The 18,615-nt window shown below is 38.1% G+C and overlaps 1 protein-coding gene across 1 annotated transcript in view; it reads left to right on the top strand.

The window, feature by feature from the left end:
- Window positions 1-18,615, top strand: part of LOC124233787 (nesprin-2-like) — a 298,013-nt gene that overhangs the window by 99,132 nt on the left and 180,266 nt on the right. The window contains exons 18-30 of the mRNA XM_046650989.1: window positions 833-982; window positions 2,183-2,356; window positions 4,972-5,130; window positions 5,423-5,596; window positions 8,103-8,237; window positions 9,639-9,797; window positions 12,530-12,741; window positions 12,862-12,952; window positions 13,793-13,911; window positions 14,137-14,263; window positions 16,060-16,217; window positions 17,074-17,221; window positions 17,891-18,501. Coding sequence (XP_046506945.1) covers window positions 833-982; window positions 2,183-2,356; window positions 4,972-5,130; window positions 5,423-5,596; window positions 8,103-8,237; window positions 9,639-9,797; window positions 12,530-12,741; window positions 12,862-12,952; window positions 13,793-13,911; window positions 14,137-14,263; window positions 16,060-16,217; window positions 17,074-17,221; window positions 17,891-18,501 — 2,417 coding nt within the window. The remainder of the gene's footprint in view (window positions 1-832; window positions 983-2,182; window positions 2,357-4,971; window positions 5,131-5,422; window positions 5,597-8,102; window positions 8,238-9,638; window positions 9,798-12,529; window positions 12,742-12,861; window positions 12,953-13,792; window positions 13,912-14,136; window positions 14,264-16,059; window positions 16,218-17,073; window positions 17,222-17,890; window positions 18,502-18,615) is intronic.

Genomic DNA, 18,615 nt, shown 5'->3' with positions numbered 1-18,615 from the left:
ATTTACTCATTTAAAGTGTAACTGAGTGGTTTTTGGTATATTCACAGAGTTGTGCAGCCACACCATAATCAATTTAGAACATTTTCATCACCTCATAAAGAAACTCTCTACCCATTAGCAGTCACTCCCCATTTTTCTCCTAACCTCTCCAGCCCTAGGCAACCACTAATCTACTTTGTGTCTCTATAGATTTGCCTGTCCTGGATATTTCACATAAATGGAATCATGTAATATGTGGTCTTTTGCTTCTGGCTTTTTTCACTTAGCGTAATGTTTTCAAGGTTCATCCACGTTGCAGCATGTATAAGTACTTTGTTCCTTTTTATTGGCAAATAATAGTCTATTGTATGGATATACCACATTTTATCTCTTCACTGATCAGTTGATGCACATTTGGGTTCTTTCCACTTTTTTGGCTGTTATGAATAGTGTTGCCATGAACATTCATGGACAAATTTTTGTGTGGACACATACACTTTTCTAGTTGAAATTCCTTTACCATTAAAGAACAACAAGCATTTTTGCCTACTATATTTCAAACTCCTTGAGAATATAAACTGCTTTATTTATCTTTATATTTAGCAAGGTGCCTTATGAAAGCATATCTTGAATAAATAACTTTTGAACTTAAATTATTAAAGTATTCTATTTTTTATGCTTAACAATTTGAGATTGAAGTGTCTTAATGAGAAATGCTCATATTTTCTAACATTGTTACTAATAGATAAATCCTAAAAATATATTGAATATCTTATGTCCATTTATTGTTGGTAATAATATATCTTAGCATAAAAAAATGAGCATTAAATTTCGTTACATTAATTTTTTATAGGAAATGAACCTGCCACTTATAAAAAAACAAGATCAGCCCATTCTTGACAATTCTGGAAATATTCAGCTGCCTAAAGAAGAAAAACCAACGGTTGATTTTTCAGCAGATATATCAATAGAACTTCCGGAAAATCATAATCAGAATATGAAGGTAAAATAGTCATACTTTATGTATTTTATTTGTATATAGAAATAATTTCACTTTGCTGCTTTTCTTTTGAAAAAATTATATTCTTGAAACAATGGTAAGTGTGATTGTGAGATACCATTTAAAGTATGATCATTTTCCATTAAACTGCTTAGGTGGCTCCCTTCGTGAAGTAGTCTCTAGTGTTAAAGTCCTGTGCCCCTCACTGGCTGAGGAGTTCCACAGACACGCAGAGGCAGTCATGACTTCTGAGCTGTGGAAATGGAGTTGATATTTTCTTCAGGTTACTTTTGACTACTGTGCAGAAATTATCTAGGTTTAGGCTAACCCCTGGCCTGTATCTTGCTTCATTTCTGTAAAATGGGAGAAAAAGTAATCTTTCTTGCTTGCTTTGTTGGGTAATTTGGAAGATGCCTTTAGGTTATAGATAAGAATATGGAAAAGGACCCAAAGTAAACATCATACACCTGAAAGATAAAATACCTTTGGTTCTGGAAATGTACTTCCTTCAGAATAATACCTTACACAGCTTTGCTTAAGAAAGTAATTTTTAACCGGCTATGGTCAGTTGCCACGATGGAGTGCCAGTGTTTTTCCACCAAAAGAAGACCTGATCAGAGAATATCTTGAAAGATCTGAATTTGTACAGTATGCTTTTAGAATAGAAGAATATAGAATTCTGTATTCTCCTGATGCCTTTAAAATATAATATGATTAAAAACGACTTTAAGAATGTATCTATCATGTAAAGCTATAGCATGTCAACCTATAGAATATTGAGAATTATCAATGAGAAAAGGGCTAAGGTTGTTGAAATTTGACTCTGAGTCTCCTTGACGATGTTTCACAACAACTGTTGCTAATAGCTGTATTTAATTAAATTGTATACAAATTTTAAAATGTGTTTATAGAGTTAATACTCTAATTTTCTAAGCTTTAATCTTATCTGTAAAATGGAGATAATAGTGTCTGATAGGAATACTATAATTAAGAAAACGTATGTGAACAAACCTTTTAATTTTTAAAGTGATATATACTATCATGAAGTTTTATTATTATTGTCCAAAACCTAGGTCTTAAATCATTAAAACATGTTGAATTAGCACTCTTCAGGAAAAAAAAGAGGTTTAACTTTTTAAAATTGAAAATTATTTTATAATGTAGATGTTCTCATTTTCTTTGTGATAATCTTGAATGTTGTAGGCTGAGGAAGAATCTGAAAAAGAGAATGAAGGATTCACGGAACAACTGAAAGTGGCTGAAGAGGTTGAAAAACTCATTGGACAAGTGGAGGTCTGGGAGGCAGAGACCAAATCTGTTTTGGATCTTCTGAGACACCAAGATGATGTGGACACCTCAATGGAAGAATCTTTGCAGGTATGAATGTAGAGGTATTAAAAGTATGAAAAGCTTTCATGTTTGTGGACTTAGGTATTAAGATAAATTAAAAGTTTTAAAGTAAGTAGTAATAAGCCTATTGTTTGAATTTTCTTTGTTGGGACTTTTAAAAATGGATTCTCATCCCTTGCCGATCATTTGCTGTGATTTTGCTTGAAGACAGAGGATGGGTTAGAAGACCACTAATAAGTCCTTATGAGTCTAAATTCTTGAATTAATTTTCCCAGCTACAGAATGGAGATTAAAATGTTGAAATATTCTCTTGTATTAGTGGGCAATGAGGAGATGAGTGAGTGAGTTCAGTCTCACATGGCTCAGTGCAATGTGAATATAAGAGATTACACAGTCTGTGCTTTGAAAGCTCACCCACTGGTCAAGCCACTTTCTCTTCCTTACTTGATGCCGGAGGGCGAGGGATGTTAAATCTCCATCCTGCCTTTATTCTGAGGCAGGTGACTCATTGAAAAGCAATGAGGCAAGATTGCGTCTTAATATTGCTCAGTTCTCCTGGGAAAGAAGCTACAGTTGAGGTTTTTACTGAATTCCAGCTCAGCTATAAAAGTTACCAGAGCCTGTCATAAATTACAACAAGATGGAAAGTTCTCGAAATGAGGGAACATTTGTATAATTCTTCTAAATCTACATTTCTGAAAGATGGATATGTAGCATTTTGCATCTTCACTGTTTATAAGGATGATACTTTTTTTTTTTTTTTTAGATTTTATTTTTTCCTTTTTCTCCCCAAAGCCCCCCGGTACATAGTTGTATATTCTTTGTTGTGGGTCCTTCTAGTTGTGGCATGTGGGACGCTGCCTCAGCGTGGTTTGATGAGCAGTGTCATGTCCGCGCCCAGGATTCGAACCAACGAAACACTGGGCCGCCTGCAGCGGAGCGCGCGAACTTAACCGCTCGGCCACGGGGCCAGCCCCAGATGATACTTTTTATTGCTTTGAAAATATTATATAAACTTACCTGTGCTATCTGCCTATGCTTTTCTAATTTTATTTTTATATTTATTTATTTGCTGTATCTGAAATTTATTTTGGCAAAAGAAATGAGTGAGAAATGAGAAATGAAATCTTTAAAAAATATTTCCAAATAACAATGATCCCTCTTATAAACAGTGAAAATACATTCGTGCTACAATACACTTCTGTTAAGAAGTGTTTAAGTAGATCTCTGTTGGATCAAGATGATATATTGTAAAGTAAGAAATGCAGGTCATTGAACAGTATGGGTGATGCAATCCTTTTTGTGCTTTTTAAAATAGTTGCTTTTTTATGCTTTTATATCCATAGAAAAATGCCTGTAAGGAGATACAGATAGCTAACTCTGTCTTGATCCTGCATTATGCTGAGCACCTAGTGTGTTTCCTGATACATAGTAAATATAAAATAGGTATTTTTTAAATGAATGTGTGAATGATCAATTAAATGACAGCTAAGTGAGGGATGGGAAGGAAGATGAACTTTTTCTTTACATGCTGTACCTTTCTATTCTTGTTCGAGTTTTTCACACTACCTTTTGTTCGTTTTATAATTAGAAAGACAAAAAAATTGAAATTATAAATGAATATGCTAATTTCTGAACATTTAAATAATGCGTGTAAGTATAAAGAAGAAAATTAAAATCACCGTAATTCTACTACCCTACCATAAATAAGATCAACACTTACACAGTTGATATCACACAATATAATTTCTGTTATATCCCACACATGCCACCCTTGAGTTGTAATTAAAACGTTTTTTTGCCAATTTGACAGCTGAAAAATGGTACTTCGTTGTTATTTTAATTTGTACATTTTTGATTACATGTGAGAGTGAACTATTCATTAGCCTTTTGTTTCTGTAAATTACCTGTTTTTGTATTTTCTGAATTTTCCTTGGGATCTTAGTACTTTTCTTATTGAATTTATTGCATTGAATTTATGAGCTCATTGAAACCTGAACCATTTTCATTTGTGTGCCAGATATTTTGACCAAGTTGTTGACTTTTAAGTTGTTTATTTTATTTCACATAGAAAATTTTTATATTGCTGTAGTCGTTTCTATCTCTACTCTTGTGCTGAAAAGGCCCTCCACATCCAGAGAGCAGATCAATTTTCATGGATAATTTCTTCTTTTTGTAGTTTCATATTTTATATATAACTTTCTGATCCATTTGAACTTTGTATTTTTGGTATGTACTACAAAGCATGGTTCTATAAAGATTATTTTCCAATAGCCGTTTTCTCCACTAACATTTATTCAGTTTTCTAAGGATTGATTTGACTTAGAACAACTGCATTTTAAGATTTATTACTTCTCTCTCAACTTATTTTCTCTCTATTTGCATTGTATTACTTCTAGTTTTTATTTTATTAAAGTGCTTAGTACATAAAGAATAATCTATAAAAGACTATGTTACTCAGAATCAGTATTAATATAAAATTTCCAAATGGATTTTTAGAACAACATTTTTTAGAATATAAATTTGCCTCATTTTGGATTAATAATTAAGTTTTTATGATTACCTGATGAGATTTTTTAAGGTTAATCTTTAACATATAATCAGAATGTTTATTGTGATCTCACTTTAATTTGCTTTAATAGCATCTTATTGCCAAAGGCTCTATGTACGAAGAGCTTGTGTCTAGAACTGAAGATACATTACAAATGGATGTGCAAAATGTTTCAAGCCAGGAATCTCTCCAACATGTTCTCACGGCTGGGCTTCAGGCAAAGATTCAAGAAGCTAAGGAGAAAGTCCAGGTCTCTTTAATATTCTCTATTTGGTGAATTTAGTCTTTAAAACTGGATGGTCAGTGGGAAGACAGGGAAGGAGGGATTGCCCTGTAGTTTGGAAATGTTTTGTTAAATATAGCTTTTGCATTATATTTATTTCTTTATAAGTTAGAGCCTATTGAAAAATATCAATATAACAAATAGGATATTTTTATGTCTAGTGGGAAAATAGGAGTTGCTACTCCAAAAAAATATTTAACTTATGAATTTTCTAAGGAGTTGAACCAAGCATTAAGTTGACAATATTGTGTCTTCACAGATTAATATGGTAAAATTAGTTGCAGTGTTGAAGAACTCAACTGATGTTTCACCAGAGCTGGATGTCAGGCTGAAGATGGAAGAATTACAGAAGGAACTTGAATCATACATTACGAGGGCTGAGCAGTTACTTGCCCAAAGAGAGAGCCGGAGTGGACTAATTTCAAAATACAAGGTGGGGCTCTTTCAACCATCAAGTGTGGGATATTTATTGTTAGCTACCTATCTCATTTGAAATCAAGATGTTTCCATCACTGTAATTATATTCAAAGTGACTGTAACTTTTAGTGGGGTTTTTTCCCCCTCCCCAAAGCCCTAGTCCATAGTCGTATTTTCTAGTGGTAAGTCCTTCTAGTCCTCTGTGTGAGCCGTCACCACAGCATGGCTACTGATAGACGAGCGGAGTGGTTCTGTGCTGGGGAACTGAACCCAGGCCGCCGAAGTGGAGCTCACTGAACTGTAACCACTAGGCCCTCAGCGATTAAAGTTTACCTGGCTTTGTAACTCTTCAAAATTTCCCAGTTTTATGAATTGTTCCTCAGAGACTCTTAAAAATAAACAACCAAATGAGGAATTTTTTTAATTCAAATTTTATTGTAGATCCACCAGTGGACTCAGGAAAAGTGTAAAGACACAGTGACTATGACCTTGAACAAGAATTTAATTTCTCTGGCTTTTTTAGTCAATAAAATGAGCATAATAATTCTAGTGCCATCCAGCTGCCCAAATTGTTGTGTCTTTAAATGAAAATAAGGGATATGAAGATACTTGGAGTAGTTAAAATTCTCCAAATGTAAAATAATGCTTTTATTATTAAAATGATTTGATAAAAGTTATTTATGGACATATGCTTATGGGTAAAGATCCAATAATGTTTTGTATGGGAACAGTTTTAGGCTGCTTTTTCATGGCTTAAGATGTATCTAAAGCAGAGACTCACTGTTAATTAACCCTGTGGGAGGAGCGTGGGGGGATAAGAAGTAGAAGTAAAGCGAGGTCTCTCCCCGTGAGTAATGTGTGTTTTTCCGTTCATTCATTCATCCAACATTTAACATACTTGCTCAACATTTAAAATGAGCCAGCTTTTGGGGGAGATAAAGATGGAGTAAAGCGATATTCCCAGCACTGCTGCTCCCATTCTTTTTAGGAAAAGGACCTCCCACAGGAGCCTCTCTTCCTTCTCATTGTGGCCCCCTTCTCTTTGCTGGGCCTCAACCCTATTTTGGTCTTTTTTGTTGTTAACCATACTAGACCCTATGATCAGCCATTTCAACATTGCTTTTCCCACAGCCTCAAAGCCCTCACCTGCTTGATCTATGCTATTTGCTCTTTGCTAGCCACCAACTTTGACCAATTCCGCTGTTGTTTCCCCAGTTTTACTCTCAGGTTGCTGAGAGTGCTGAATTGATCTTACAGGGTCAAAAGTTCTTTTAAATAATCACTAGGCTGGATTTCAAGAGGGTAGATATGGTCAGCTCAGGAAAAGGAGAAGGAAAAGGTACACAGAGGCTCCAGGCCCCTCCGCTACCAGGCAGAAGAGTTAGAGGTGTCAGTTCTCGCAGCATTTTCCTCTCCCCAACCATCTTCCTTTGGAATCTGAGGTCAGGGATTCCCCTTTTGGCCTCTTGCATTTAGTGAAGTAGATCCATTTCCACAGCAGAAGCAAGACCCCTGCCCTGCCAGGTACTGCTCCGAGACCCCTGCGACTCCAGGGACTTGGGTTGTAGGAGCTCCCTGCCAGCCTAGAGGGTAAGAGTGGCTCCCTAGGTCTTAAATCTGGCCTTGGAGAAGGTCCCTTGGGCTCGGCCTTGTATCTTTTCTGCTGTAGGCCCATAATAAAGGTGCAGTGAGTGTATGAATGAATTCCCACCCTGCTTAATTGCCTTCTCCCCGAGAATTACTTTTGTCTTCTCGTCTCCTATAGGTTTTCTGCTTCTTTCATAGGCCCTAAACTGTTCTTTGTTCTGTCATTCACTAATTACCTAAGGCAGGTTTCTGCTCTTACAGAGTATTGCCCGGTAATACTCTATAAGAGCAGGTAAGTGTGAAGTAAGGAGCAGACACATTCCTGGCAAGGCAGTCCCATCCCTGCCCACTGCTGCTCCTTCCCTGGGACAGGACTGCCAGTGTGGTTGCTCCTGGGCAAAACTTTGAAGTCCGTGATAAGGTCATGCTGCCTCCTTGCAGCATAAAAGTGCTTATGCACTATATTAAATATTTGCCATATTAGCCCTACTATAAATTGTGTCTTATTGCAACACTGATCGCTAATACATGAGGGTATACTCTTAATGTTGTATTGCTTATGACGTATGGTCATCTGCTCAATACTTAAGAACTTTAGAGGAACCATTACCAGTGGCTCATTATTCTGCACCATAATAAGCCTTTTGATTATTTATCTAAGAGGTAACAAAAATCATTTTAAATATCTTAAGTCTTTGAGCCTCAAATGTGTAACTGCATTTGAATAATAAATATTTTGCAATTCTTTTCAAGATAATTCAAGAGATGCAAAAGGAATATCAGACTTAATTTACAAACAAAAGCCTTGCCTAACTTTAAATAGTCTTCAGAGAGTCCCATCCTGGTTCTACCTGTTAAAGACCTACCAAAATGAGCTTTGAGGATTTGGCAGTTTCATGAGGCTTCCATGTTCCTGTTTGCATTTCTTTTTTTAGGAAGCGCTAATAATTTTTAACACTAAAAGCCTGGCCAAGTATTTGAAAGCTGTTGAAGAACTGAAAACTAACGTAACCGAGGATGTAAAGCTGTCTTTGGAAGAAAAGAGTGGAGATGTCTGTGCCAAGTGGGAGGTAAGAACTTGTGTATGCATCTGGGACTTGTGCTTGTAGAGCTGACCCTGGGCCTGTTTGTCATCAGGGCTGTCCCCCTGCCTGCTCCGTATGGCAGAGGAGCAGGTCCTGCAGTCTGTGGTTCCCAGGCCCCACGTCAGCTACCTTCTGACTGTGTTCAGCCAATGACAACCCTGTTTGGCGATTAGAGGGGGACTGGAGGGGAGAAAGGGAGCACGCAAAGACTTTGTTTCCCTCCCTCTCGTGGGCAGTGTCTCTGGCAGCTGCGTCTCCCCGGCTGCCGGTTCCAGGCTTCCAGCTTCTGGTGGATGGCTCTTCTGCCTCTGCACCACTGAAGCCTCCAGCCCAAGGATGGGCGCAGCTTTCTGCCAGTGCTAATCTCTGGATTGCCTTACTGACCCCTCTGGCTTTCATCTGTTGTGTAATCAAGTCCCTGCATTTAATTCCCTCTGCGTTAAAGATTTAGTGTTTCCTGGTTTGCTAGTTGGGTCCCGACTGAGACAACATGTTGACACGTGCACACATACAGAGTTTCACAGCAAAACAGGTGTAGGCTGTGGTGGCAGACAGAGCTGGCTGCAGCTGGTCAGGTTACTTTACTTCTGGGAGCCTCACAGGTAGGATGGGAATGACCCCACCTCCTTGGCAGGATTGTCACAAGGATTTATATAAAGCACCTGCCACAAAGTATGTGCTCAGTAAATGGTATTTAGTGTTAAAGGTGATTGTGTGTGTGTATACATAATATGTATACACACACACAAAGAGAGAGACTATGGTAACTGAATATCTACTGTTAAAGTTCCTCTTAAAACACATTTAAAAATAAACTTCTTTATTTTAGAACAATTTTAGATTTACAGAATTATTACAAAGACAGCACAGAGAATACTAGCATACCCCACACCCAGTTTCCCCTATTACAAACATCTTATATTCATATAGTACCTTTGTTACAATTAATGGACTAATATTGATACATTATTAGCTAAGGTTTATACTTTATTCATATTTCCACAGTTTCAGTTTTCCTGTAATGTCGTTTTTCATCTGTTCCAGAATCCCATACAGGATAGATGTTGTAGTTATTTACTAATTCTCCATAGGCTCAGAGATATGTTGTGTATCTATTTTCTCCCATTCTGCAGCTTGTCTTTTAATTCTCTTAACAGTGTCTCTCACAGCTAAAACACATTTTTAATTGTTAGAAAGAAAAAATATATATGTTTATGGGTCTGGTATATTTTAAAACATCCTCCCCAAAGATACAAGGATGAATCAGAATTTCTTTTACACTCTGTTTCTGTCCTTTGTTACAACAAGTATTTCTGTGTTTCTAATGAAAATCTTTTCAATATTTTCTGTTCCCATGGTTAATATGTACCTTTGGCTTTTTTGCAGTCTCTTCATCATGAAATGGCTTTGTATATTCAACAACTAAAAATAGACATTGAAAAAGGAAAACTTAGTGACAATATTTCGAAACTTGAAAAACAAATAACTAAAGAAAAGAAACTAATTCGCAGAGGAAGGACCAAGGGTCTCATCAAGGAGCATGAGGTAAACAACCTGATTTCATTTACGTTTTGCCATCGTTTTGGGGTTTATCCTAAATAGTTGTGTGTGTCCTTGGCCTGGGATTAACTCTGCTCTGAAAATTACTTCAGCTCTCTCATCCCTTGGGGATTATCCCTTATGTGGTTCAAGTTCTAACTAGAGCCTGTGCGTCTTGCTTTTTAGAAGTGAAAAAATTCAGCATTGAGTTAATATTTCATGACTTCCCTTGATATGTCTCAGTGACCCTTGTTTTTGACACTCTAGTTGGGTGTCACCTGCTGCTGAAGTAGCCACAGGTGAGGACATGGTGTCCTCAGAAGCTCAGCTTTTGTGAAAGATAGCAAATCAGGATGTAAACCAGCAGGGGCCAGTCTAATGATCTCTTTTCGGTTCCATCCGATTTGATTGCTTCTACATATGTGACAGTAGTGACCCCTCTTTTCATTTCTTTTAAACTGTCTACTACTGTGACTCTCCCAATATCAATCCTCTTGCTTTTCCTTATTTTTCGGGGGCTGGGAGAGGTGGAGGGAGCTTCTTTTGAGCATCCTTCACAAATTTCTCTTTTTTTCTTGTGTTATCTTAATGTTTTAGTTTGGGGGGGGGTCTCCATTTTTGGCTAATTTCATGCTTGTTCTAGGCAATTTTGTGCACTCTGGGGTTTTGACTGCCCTCTCTACAATGATGGTGCGTAAATCTTTGTCTCCAGCTCTGTCCTGTCCCCTGAGCTCCAGGTTCTGTTTCTCAGTAGTAGATATCACTGGTGTTCTTCAGAGACCTCACATTCAGCATGTCCAATACCAACCAAGAATATCTCCTCTCAGACTTTCCTTCCTCTTATCTGTCCTGCTATGAAAGGCACTGCCGTCTCAGAACTGCCTTCCTCTCCTTCCCACTCAGCCTTAATGGCTCAGTTGCCAGGTCCAGCCTTTACTCTTCAGAACAGCTGCTGCTTTTCCTTCCTTTCCATCCATGTGGTCACTTCCCTAACCTGGTTTGTTTTCTCAGTATGATGATGGTTCACCATCTTCCAGACTCATCACCAGAGTGATCCCTTTGAACCACAGATCTTATGTCATTGGCTGACCATTATTACTCCCAGGACATCTCCTTAGAAGGCCATGCAGACCCTTCACAGTCTGGCCCCAGGACACGCCTTCCTTGTCACTTCTCCTGTGCCATGCCCTCCACGCTAGCCTATTTGTCCTTTCAGAACATCTGGAACTTTTCCTCTCGTGGCTGCTGCTTCTGCAGGGGTGACCTTCTCCCCTTATCCTGGGAGGACTCGGACTTGTACTTTCTGTGTCTAGCTCAGGAGGTTGCCTCATGTGAAGTAGGCTCTGTGTGATTCCTTCAGGCAGGTAGTGGCTCTGTCATAACACTTGTCACACTATATGTTAATTATTTGTGTATCTGCTGTAGGAGAGGAAAAAGTCTTCCTCCATCCTCTTAGGGTCACTGGCTGGGTCTGAAAATTAAACTGACAAAGACAGATTAACAGGAGAAAAGCATACACATTTTATTTAATTTTGGCATGTGCATGGGAGCCTCCACAAGACCCAAAGAAGTGACTAGAGCTGGAAGCTTTTATACCTCTCAGGCAAAGAAACAGTCAGTTTGTCAAGATTTGATGAGACAAAGGGTTTGGGCTGGGGGTGGTGAATGGGGAGGAAGTCAGTAGGAAGATGAGGGTGAGTTTAACAAGATTTGTGTGCAGCTTCCTCTGGTGTTGTCTCTGGGCTGCTAAGAGTTTGTCTCCAGTAAAATGAGGCTTTATTTCCTGCTTTAGGGCAGAAAAGGGGGAGTTTTTCTGTATTTACTGCTTGTTAATTGCCTTCAGCTCAAAATAATTTTCATGTCAAAGAGGCATATTTTGGAGTGACATGCAGTAGTCCCCCCAGATCCATACGGGATATGTTCCAAGACCCTGAAACCACTGACAGACTGAACCCTATGGGTACTATTTTTTCCTATATATGCATACCTATGACAAAGTTTAATTTATGTTAGGCACAGTAAAAGATTAACAACAATAACAAATAATAAAATGGGACGATTATAACAATATATTGTAGTAAAAGTTAACGTAGATCTTAGTGTACCATTGTTTTTCTTTCCTTATTAAGTGAAGAATTTTCAGCTTTTCACTTAAAGGAAGCACTCTATGGCTTCTCTTTGGCATATCCGAATTGCCAGCATCACTACTCTTGTGCTTTGGGGCCATTTTTAAGTAACTCAAGTGTTACTTGAACACAGGCACTGCAATCGATACCCCCACAGTCAATTTGGTAACTGGGTGGGCCGTGTATACAGTGTGGGTACGCTGGACAAAGGGATGAGTCATGTCTTGGTGCAGGCTAGCATAAGATTTCATCGTGCTACTCAGAATGGTGCATAATTTAAACTTATAAATTTTTTATTTCTGGAATTTTCCATTTAATATTTTCAGACTGTGGTTGACCGTGGGTAATTGAAATGGTGGAAAGCAAAACCACAGATAAGGGGACCTACTGTATTCTGGTTTCCTTCACTGTGTTACCGGGCTGGGCAAACCCCTTTAGGGCTGACTTCTTCATCTTTGTTTCTCTGGTGCCAGTTGCTACCCCAGGCACACAGTGGACAGGCCTGAATAAGAATGTGTTGTTCAAGTCACACACATCTGTTAGTTTCTAATCCTCATGGACTAATTATGTAAACTCATTTGAAACACATTTCCTGCTCTTCTCCTCTGTCAGGCCTGCTTTTCTGAGGAAGGCAGTCTGTACCAGCTTGATCACCACATGAATGTCCTGCGGGAGCTGTGTGAAGAGCTGACTTCGCAGAAGAGTCAACAAGAAATGAGGAGAGTGCTTAAAGATTATGAACAAAAGATAGAAAGACTTCGGAAATGCGCTTCTGAGATTCATATGACACTGCAACCTACGGTGGGAGGCACATCGAAGAACAAGTTAGTGCTTAAACGACATAAAGCCTCTTGCAAAATCAAATGACATGGAGTAGTATTCATTTTCTTTTAGGCTTCGTTTTTCTCCCTCTATTTTAATATGCGGTTTTGATTCCTTCCTAGGGGGACCACGAACACATCTGAGAATGGAGGAAGGAATGCCCACAGTGAGGTGCCATCTGCAGAATCAGATGATCAGCCATCAACTGAAAAGGTGTTAAATGTGGATAATGTATTTCAGAAGTAAACCCAATGAAAAAGGCCAAGTGTACAGCAATCCACTTCTCATTAATTAAGTGTTGGTTTTAATTATCTGATTGTTTCCATCAGCTGAGAATTCCCACTTAAATAATTCAAGGAAGACGGCTTTTCTAAGAATTAGAATACAATGAACGAGAGCTGTAATAAACATAACTTAATCTTGCTCTGAGGAACAAAGAGTTCTTTGAAAAAGAGCCCATTTTGAGCCGTTATGAGTACACGTTGTCTGTGCGTGCTGCTATTGAGGGTACAAGAGGTTGGGTCTAATCCGTACAGATACCTCAGCTTCGCTGAGACGATCTAGTTCATTTGTCATGTGTCTTTTTCTCATTAAACTTTTCCTCATTATACTGTCTTTCATCCTTGGGAATTGAATTTTCTAAATTCTTGAATTCTAGGTAAGAGGGCCTTTACTGTATACCCCAGGCCAGACTGCTAGTCAGAAGGCGTGGGGAAGGAATGAGATGTGTTTGTTTTCAAGGTTTGCTTCTGCCTGCTGGGCTTCTGTCTGCTTTTGACTACAGCTATGTGGTCGCAGGAAGAAAAAAAATTTGGGGGTTGGGAGACCTCCTTTCCCGTGCTGACTTACCGATTAGATGGTGAGACTCAGTCTAACAAATCTCCTCTGTTCTCTGGGAAGGCCTTTCTCTGAGCTGAGAAACCTCATCGTATTATCTCCTGGTTTGGGGTAGAAAGAATCAATGATATCCCTTTGTATCATAAAGTGTTTATCTCTTCCAGACTATTAAGTATATTGAAGCTATTTTGTTTACTACTTTGCATATTTGCCTAGGCAATAGACTCGGTTAAGAACTTTACCCCGGAATCTGAGTTGAATCCTCCACAGGAAGAAAGCATTATGGAGAAGCATGGAAAGGATCACAGTGCGTCCACAAATAGTTTACTACAGAGGTAAACTCTTTTAAACAACTGGACAATCCATCAAAAATCTTTCATCAATGCAAATATGTTATATTTTAATAAGTTTTTATCATCCTTCAGTCATAATTTTTGCATGTGGTCCAATAACTTTGATAGAAATCCCCTGGGATTTCTTCGTGCACAATTGGTAGTAATTTAAAAAATTTTTGTCTTATTTTTAAAATTAAGTAACATCGCATTTAATTTTTTTCTCAGATATGAAACTCACAGAGAAACTCTTGAACTACACCTGCAAAACAGCAAATTCAGGATTACTTCTGATTTCTCGAGTGACAGGGACAGGAGTAGCACTTGTCTGCAGGAAAAACTGACAGATCTACAGGTAATTACTGGAAACATTTTTCCTCTAGTTATCTCTTTTATTAGAAAATAATATCACCGTAAGTATGGACTTTACCATTTTTGTTGAGGTCACATATGTGAGGTGTTTCCAAAGTGCTCTCTTTGTCGGATTGCATTTCTAATGTCGCCTGATTCCAGAAAGTGATTTGCGTTCAAGTACCAAACCCAGGAGAGACTTTGGTTCAGGATCCTAAGTTATTGCTCATGCTCTGCTTTGGTACTCTCGATCTTGTGGCCTGCAGGGTTTTGGATTGTGCTTGGGATGAGGATGAGGGCTTCAAATGAATTGGTCAAAACAATATGTTTGAAGGCAGTTTCAACAAACGCTGCTTCTTTTGCTCCAAAATTAACAATACATGAAAAACCAGTGACTCTGAATATTTGTTTTAATCATTCTTTTTTTTTTGTTAGATTGGCACCTGAGCTAACATCTGTTGCCAATCATTTTTTTTTTTCCCTTCTTTTCCCCAAAGCCCACCAGCACATAGTTGTGTATTCTAGTTGTAGATCCTTCTGGTTGAGCTATGTGCCACGCTGCCTCAGCATGGCCTGATGAGCAGTACTATGTCCACGCCCAGGATCCGCACCAGTGAAACCCTGGGCTGCCGAAGCGGAGCGCACAAACTTAACCACTTGGGCACGAGGCCGGTCTCATGTTTTAATCATTCTTCATCTTGACTAAGTTGTCACATTGTCTCTCTGATGTTGGGCAATAAGAAAGGGGCAGACAGTGGAGGGAGTTTTCACTCTAAGTGATGGATGATCTTCTGGAGACCCATCAGAGAGAGTCTTCCATTTGACTCAGGAGCTACAGAAAAAAACTCTATCTGGTGGTGGGCACAGCAATTGGAAGCTCTACAGATAAATATCTTTCTTGGTTTGAAGATGATCTGAGCATCGCAGTGCAACATTCTTGCTGTATGCTTGGAAATGCATTACAGGGAACTCTCACAGAAAACCCCTCAGGTGGAGAAAAGGGCCCTGGGTGGTTCTTCCAATGCCTCCTGTATTTTCTACTTATCTTCCTTTCATGATGCCACTTCCTGAGTCATACTCTACCATCTGGCTTCTCTCAATTTTCCATCTAAATAAGCAAAATTCATATATTAAAATCTCTGTTCTTCAAGTCATGGATTTAGCACGTTTTCATCATAATTACAAAACTGTCTGGGGACCTTACCCCAGTGACTGAATAGCTGGTTAGCAAAGCTGTACTAATCCTTGGGGAAAGTGAAGAACAAATTATACAGATGAACACTCAGTAAAATTCTGTAGCAGTGCCTTTTTTTTTTTTAAGAACCAAGATAAGGAACTGGAATAGTACAGAGTTTTTAGATGTTTAATTATAAATAATAAATTAATTTCGTTCACTTCTCAACTGATAGAAGCCGTTTTGGTTCACTTCCATTTTCTTTTGGTTTAGGGAGAAACAAAGATGTATTATCTACAGGAAACAGAGTATTTGTTCTTACATCTGTATGTATCTTTCTGAATTGTATTCTGTGCACCTAACTTAGGGGGGAGTTTGGATTCCTTTGACGGTCGTAATGTTGACTCCCTTGACTTCACAGAATGGGTCTTCTGAGAGCACAGTTAATATCATTGTTCCCTGAAAGATACTTCACTTGTAGATGGTTGGAAAATATTTTTCTAATGTATTTTCACCTGAAGCTGTGTGTTTGTGTCCATAGTTTGTGAACATCTCATTTTGTAAGAACAGAATAATTGTGCCTGTTAGCCCATTAGGTGATAAATTAATTTATGCATTTCACCTAGGTCTTAAAAAATGAAACTGATGCTTGCTGGAAAGAGTTTGAAATCACTTCACTGAAGTTAGAAGAACTTGAGAGTGACGTACAGAAGCCTTTTATAATTAAGACAAGAGACAGTTTAAAGGAAAAAGAAAGAGAGCTTCAGATGAGTCTTAATACCAGGTATAATACTGAGATCTATTAACCATGAATTTACTAAATTTAGAAAATTTTTAAATGCCATTTTAAGCTAGACTAGTACTATACCAAGTATGTTATTTAATTTAGTTGTCACAACAACCGTAAGTTGGGCTACCATTATAACTGCATTTTACTGATGAGGAAACTGATGCTCAGGGAGGCTAAATAAGACAACCAAGCCACACCACTGGCCAGAGCCTTCAGTGGAACGTAGTCTATTGAATTCCAAAGGCCACGCTCTTCCCGCTGTGCCCCCTTGGGCATGAATTTGGCCATGTCCCATAATTCCTCTAGGCCTTGATTCCTCATTTCTACAATGAGAGCACTGTTTCATCACCTATATGCAGGAAGTGTGTCCTCTGTCCATATCCCCATTTACGTAGGAGGAAGCTGAGACTCAGAGTCTGTACGTTATTAATCCAGAGTCACACCTTTCAACTTATTATCAGTAGAGCCTATTCTTTGAACTCTATTATATTTTTACTAATAAAATAACTAGTATTCATAATGAGATTTCTTTGTCTTCAAGGCAAAGTTATATTACATTCAGTATTTTGTATTTCAAAAAAGAAGGAAAAGCTTCGTATGTTTTACAAAACATTTCCATTCAGTGTGGTATCTATTAAACTATGAAGAACATCTGAATATAGGAAACAACTCATTCTTCGGCACTTTGGATCGCTGGGTTTGAGTTTTAATGTGATGATCTGTATATATCATTGTGTGCATTTTTATTGGGTAATTATTTTTTGTTCTTGGTTAACTAACGGCATTACTATATTTTATAGGATATCTTTCTGCTGTGTTTTCCCTCATGCCTGGTTTATTTTTCACCCAGAATGGAGTCTTTGGAGACTGCACTGCAGATTGTGGTACCTGTGGAGAAGGAATCGCTCCTTCTCTGTGGCTCAGACCTGCTCCTCCGTGAAATGGCCATTCAAGAATTTCATCTCAGTGATGCTGATGGCATTTATCAACACATGGGGGTAAATATAAGTTATCACAGTATATTTATAGAATAAATCAATTCTTCATTGATTTACCCATGTTTATGGATTGTTAATTATACATCAATAGTATATGTTTAGAATATAAGCCATGAGAGAAAGATCTTCACTAATTTAGACTTGGTATTTATTTCTCAACTCTTTAATTCCTTGCAAATTTGGAAGTAGGTATGCTGGGTAAATAATGAGGTATTTTCTTTGAATTCAAAATGAAGGCTGGCTTATGAATGCCTTCTCTAATGACTAAAATCTTAAATATCGTACTAGACCCATATGCTTAAATTAGCATATTCTGCAGTTTACTCATTCCATATCCCATCTTAAATAAAAAACACTTAAGTTTTATTTTTCAGATTATAAACAGATGTCTCAACAGTTCAATCTCTAATTATTCTCCTCGAAGGAATATATTTATATACCTGTTTGCTTTTGGGGATTGAAACATCAGGAAGAGGATGAGATAATGAAACAGCTGGGCCATCTGACCGTTTGTAATTAAAATGTTTCCTTCTGTAGAAACTATGAGCCCTGGTTACACTGAGAAGCAGGTTTCTAGATCAAATGTAGTCACATAATTTGAGGTTAGTTTCTGACGTTCACTGTCTTTTTTTGCCTCAGTCTTTTCAGCTTTCCTTACCTTTATTTTAGACTATCCAAGATTCCATAGCAAAACAGATTGAAATATGTAACAATTTGGAACAGTCGTGCAACTCTGCATTAAAGGAATTACACCCTCTTGATCTACATGTAACACAGAATATTATATTGGAACACAGAACACAACTTGAAGAAATGAACCACAAGGTGCAGAGGAGTCAAGATGCCCTCAAAGTGCTGGAAGACTTTTTGGCTTCTCTGAGAACAGCTGAACTCTCTCCTGAGCTTGTTACAGACCTTTCAGCCTCAGAGACACAGGTGGAACCAGAAAGTACTTTGACAGTAGGAAAGAAAGAGGGAGAAATCCAGGTGATGAAAGACAAGGCCAGACATTTGGATGAATGTTTGAAGATGCTTAATATAAGCTTTAAAGATGCTGAACAGGGTGAAGACAGCTCTTGTGAAAAACTTCTTGATGCTTTGTCCAAAAACGTATTTGAAAAAGGTGGCTATGGCACACAGGAGGAACTCACTGAAGAAGACAAGTTACTAGAGACTTGTATTTTCAAAAATAATGAACTCCGGAAAAATATCCAAGACGTGCACGATCAAATCAGTAAAATTGGTCTGAAGGATCCAACTGTTCCAGCTGTGAAACAAAGGTAAGTATGGTTTCTGCCTATTTCTGTGTAGGACGACACTTCTCTGTATTTTCAAATATCTGTTAGGTGAACCAAATACTTCCTATGTCTTTCTATTCCATCCACTCTATTCAG

Source organism: Equus quagga, unplaced genomic scaffold, assembly GCF_021613505.1.
Source record: "Equus quagga isolate Etosha38 unplaced genomic scaffold, UCLA_HA_Equagga_1.0 226_RagTag, whole genome shotgun sequence".
Lineage (NCBI taxonomy): Eukaryota > Metazoa > Chordata > Mammalia > Perissodactyla > Equidae > Equus > Equus quagga.
Note: the sequence above shows the minus strand (reverse complement) of the source record. Positions and strands in the feature narration are given on the sequence as shown.